The sequence below is a fragment of the Salvelinus sp. IW2-2015 genome, linkage group LG30 (assembly GCF_002910315.2).
Source record: "Salvelinus sp. IW2-2015 linkage group LG30, ASM291031v2, whole genome shotgun sequence".
Classification (NCBI taxonomy): Eukaryota; Metazoa; Chordata; class Actinopteri; order Salmoniformes; family Salmonidae; genus Salvelinus; species Salvelinus sp. IW2-2015.
In genome coordinates, this window is record NC_036869.1 from 6,573,127 (window position 1) to 6,578,023 (window position 4,897).

Sequence of the window (4,897 nt, forward strand, 5' to 3'; positions counted from 1 at the left end):
AAATATTTCCTGCAAGAGTATTTATTGACTTAAATTGGAGATAATGGTAACAAAGGAAGTGCCTGTACACAGAAGCCACATTTACTACTTAAACAAAATTACATTGCCTTAATAATGAAGTGTTATATATATCACACACACAATAAAGAAATGGCTTTACATTAAGCGCCCCTTCCAAACAGTGAAAAAATATATAACAATTCAACCAACTACATTACTTCGCTGCTCCATCCTCAGGTGTTGGTTCATACTGCAGAAGCTATAAAACAAGGTAGAGCAAATTCAGCTATTTGCAAGGTACCGAGATTTGACATTTTCAGGCATTTGGGATGGCTTCCCAGACAAAGATTAAGCGTAGGACTTAAAAGCAGGGACAATAAAAAAAATGTGGTTTAAAACTCGATTGAAAGTGCTTTCTAGTCCAAGCCTAGGCTTAATCAGTGTCCTGGAAACCACCCCTTGCAATTTAGGAAAAATATTTAATTATCCAGCCATGCTGCTGACCCTCTTTCTGAGTTCTTTGTTTTCCTCCATGAGCAGATCACACTTCTGCTGTAGCTCAGACACCCCCAAACGGAGGGCCTCGGCATCTGCTGTCTCCACACCAGCGACACCAAGGTGATGCTTTAGAAAGCTGTGTTTAGGTGAAGGCTATTCTAACTCTTTCTTGTTGTTAGATACAGTGAATAAGTTATTGAGATGAGGAGATAGAGCTGATGGTGCATAGAATGGAATGTGACAGAGTTCTCTTCCAGCGGCAATGTGTGGTCTAGGGGCAGCAGCACTACCACTAGACCAGCCACTGGCACATCCTAAACTCTTATTTTTTTATTTCACCTTTTTTTTACCAAGTAGGCCAGTTGAGAACAAGTTCTCATTTACAACTGTGACCTGGCCAAGATAAAGCAAAGCGACAAAAACAAGAGTTACAAACATACAGTCAATAACACAATAGAAATATATGTACAGTGTGTGCAAATGTAGACGTGTAGGGAGGTAAGGCAATAAATAGGCCATAGAGGCAAAATAATTACAATTTAGCATTAACACTGGAGTGATAGCTGTGCAGATGATGTGCAAATAGAGATACCGGGGTGCAAAAGAGCAAGAGGGTAAGTAACAACATGGGGATGAGGTAGTTGAGGGTGCTATTTACAGATTGGCTGTGTACAGCTGCAGTGATCGGTAAGCTGCTCTGACAGCTGATGCTTAAAGTTAGAGAGGGAGATATAAGACTCCATCTTCAGTGATTTTTGCAATTCGTTCCAGTCATTGGCAGCAGAGAACTGGAAGGAAAGGCAGCCAAAGAGGTGTTGGCTTTGGGGATGACCAGTGAAATATACCTGCTGGAGCGCGTGCTACGGGTGGGTGTTATGGTGACCAGTGAGCTGAGATAAGGCGGGGCTTTACCTAGCAAAGAATTATAGATGACCTGGAGCCAGTGGGTTTGGCGATGAATATGTAGTGAGGGCCAGCCAACGAGAGTATATAGGTCGCAGTGGTGGGTAGTATATGGGGCTTTGGTGACAAAACGGATGGTACTGTGATAGCAAATTGGATGTAGTCTGAGTAGAGTGGTGGAGGCTATTTTGTAAATCACATCGCCGAAGTCAAGGATCGGTAGGATAGTCAGTTTTACAAGGGTATGTTTGGCAGCATGAGTGAAGGAGGCTTTGTTCCGAAATAGGACGCCGATTCTAGATTTCATTTTGGATTGGAGATGTTTAATGTGAGTCTGGAAGGAGAGTTTACAGTCTAACCAGACACCCAGGTATTTGTAGTTGTCCACAAATTCCAGGTCAGAATTGTCCAGAGTAGTGATGCTAGTCGGGCGGAAGGGTGCGGGCAGCAATCGGTTGAAGAGCATGCACTTAGTTTTACTAGCATTTAAAAGCAATTAGAGGCCACGGAAGGAGAGTTGTATGGCTTAGAAGCTTGTCTGGAGGTTAGTTAACACAGTGTCCAAAGAAGGGCCAGATGTATACAGAATGGTGTCGTCTGCGTAGAGGTGGATCAGAGAATCACCAGCAGCAAGAGCGACATCATTGATATATACAGAGAAAAGAGTAGGCCCGAGAATTGAACCCTGTGGCACCCCCATAGAGACTGCAAGAGGTCCGGACAACAGGCCCTCCAATGACACACTGAACTGTGTCTGAGAAGTAGTTGGTGAAATTGGCAAGGCAGTCATTTGAGAAGCCAAGGCTATGGAGTCTGCCAATAAGAATGCGGTGATTGACAGAGTCGAAAGCCTTGGCCAGGTCGATGAAGCACCATACTGTCTTTTATCGATGGCGGTTATATCGTTTAGGACCTTGAGAGTGGCTGATGTGCACCCATGACTAGCTCGGAAACCAAATTGCATAGTGGAGAAGGTACGGTGGGATTCGAAATGGAAAAGATTTTAGAAAAGGCAGGGCAGGATGGATATAGGTCTATAACAGTTTGGGTCTAGAGTGTCTCCCCCTTTGAAGAGGGGGATGACCGGTGGATCATTTTAGAAAGAGAGGGTCCAGATTGTCTAGCCCAGCTGATTTGTAGGGATCCAGATTTTTCCACTCTTTCAGAACATCAGCTGTCTGGATTTGGGTGAAGGAGAAGCAGGGGGGGCTTGGGCAAGTTGCTGCAGGGGGTGCTGAGATGTTGGCCGGGGTAGGGGTAGCCAGGTGGAAAGCATKGCCAGCCGTAGAAAAATGCTCATTGAAATTATGGATTATCGTAGATTTATCGGTAGTGAGTGTTTCCTATCCTCAGTGCAGTGGGCAGCTGGGAGGAGGTGCTCTTATTCTCCATGGACTTTATAATGTCCCAAAACTTTTTGGAATCAGTTCTACAGGAAGCAAATTTCTGTTTGAAAAAGCTAGCCTTAGCTTTCTTAACTGACTGAGTATATTGGTTCCTGACTTCCCTGAAATGTTGCATATTGTGGGGGCTATTCGATGCTAATGCAGAATGCCACAGGATGTTTTCGTGCTGGTCAAGGGCAGTCAAGTCTGGGGTGAACCATGGGCTATATCTGTTCTTAGTTCTACATTTTTTTAATGTGGCATGCTTATTTAAGATGGTGAGGAAAGCACTTTTGAAGAGAACCCAGGCATCCTCTACTGACGGGATGAGGTCAATATCCTTCCAGGATACCCTGGCCAGGTTGATTAGAAAGGCCTGCTCGCTGAAGTGTTTTAGGGAGCGTTTGACAGTGATGGGGGTGGTCGTTTGACAGCGGACCCATTACACACGCAGGCAATGAGGCAGTGATCGCTGAGATCCTGGTTGAAGACAGCAGAGGTGTATTTAGAGGGCAAGTTGGTCAGGATGACATCTAAGAGGGTGCCCATGGTTACGGATTTAGGGTTGTACCTGGTAGGTTCCATGATAATTTGTGTGAGATTGAGGGCATCTAGTTTAGATTGTAGGACGGCCGTGGTGTTAAGCATGTCCCAGTGTCGGTCACCTAACCGTACGAACTCTGAAGATAGATGGGGGGCCGATCAATTCACATATGGTGTCCAGGGCACAGCTGGGGGCTGAAGTGGGTCTATAACAAGCGGCAACGGTGAGAGAATTGTTTCTGGAAAGGTGTATTTTTTTAAGTTGAAGCTCGAATTGTTTGGGCACAGACCTGGATAGTATGACAGAACTCTGCAAGCTATCTACACCCCCTTTGGCAGTTCTATCTTGTCAGAAAATTGTATAGTTTGGGATGGAGATTTTAAAGACATCACATGCACAACCACAATTGTAGATGCGGATTTTGTGATGTAGACAAACTCTACCCTTGACCGAGTTGCCGGGGGGGCTGTAGTCACCAGATTTTGGTCATGGTAATTTCCCCGCCCAATGACTGACTAGGTCTACATGGGCCATGTTCAGTACGAAAACATTCTTGACCTGTGCAGACAGAAATACCGCAAATAGAGCCTGTCAGAGATGCATGTTTGTTCTACATACATGCATCTCTCACCACAAATTAAATAAAAAATGACAGGAACCATCAATAAGATAAGTTATTTTAAGATGCTTCTGTTATCATATCAATTTGGAGTATTACCAAACCAAGACAAAAGGATACTCCAAAGCATTATTAGGTTTCTCTGTCTCTTCATATAGGGCCACCAACACTGCAAACAGCAGGACTGTGGTTATGGACATTGGTGGTGATGTGTATAGCACTCAAAGATACTACATTTACACTAGCCTATGCAAGTGGTTACAGTTAAAAGAAAAATGAAACAAAGTTTCTCACACAGACAATGGCTATATGCATACATAGTCTATTCATTGTGGCAGTAATGTCCTTGAATTTCTGAAAGACCTACCATTGGTGAGAGTGTCAAGAACACCCGCTTTTTCGAGATACCTTCGAAATTGTTCCCTCTTTGATTCAGAACCCTGAAAGAAACAATAAAGAAAATAAATCAAAAAGGCTGTAACAAAACAAACGTTGTCCATGTGCAGCAACTAGCTTACTACTTCAGTTACTTGACTGTTTCCGGGCAGTAAGCAAGCAGAATACAAATATGTTTGGTTGACCATGAAGTTTGAAAACGAACTACTAAACAAGCTAGCCAATACAGTCATGCTGCTGATTATGTGTAGCCGCTGAGTGAAAGTTAAAGTAATAAATGAATTCAGTTAGCGAGGTAACGTTAGCTAAAACTACGCTAACAAGTGAAAACGCAGGATATGAAAGCGATATCTTCAAACCACTCGTATGAAGTTAATTGAAGAAAGGGTTCGTATACTTACTCTGTAATAGGACATTATGCCTGGCGACCAAATATGTTGCGTTATGAAGATAAGTAAACTATCTACAGCTGGAAATATTTATCAAACGACTAAGCCTGTGTTGTATTCATTACCCAGATTCTGTTGCAAAATTTCTCGTCTGTTGCATAAC

The 4,897-nt window shown here is 43.4% G+C and overlaps 1 protein-coding gene across 1 annotated transcript; it reads right to left on the reverse strand.

Annotated features, from left to right (window-relative positions):
* LOC111954967 (c-Myc-binding protein) lies at nt 1-4,897 on the reverse strand. The gene is made up of 5 exons (XM_023974948.2): nt 4,747-4,897; nt 4,317-4,389; nt 4,070-4,118; nt 505-634; nt 1-259 (listed from the first exon to the last, which is right to left on the reverse strand). Exons 1-5 carry the CDS (start codon nt 4,759-4,761, stop codon nt 215-217), a joined length of 312 nt encoding a protein of 103 aa, XP_023830716.1. The 5' UTR covers nt 4,762-4,897; the 3' UTR covers nt 1-214.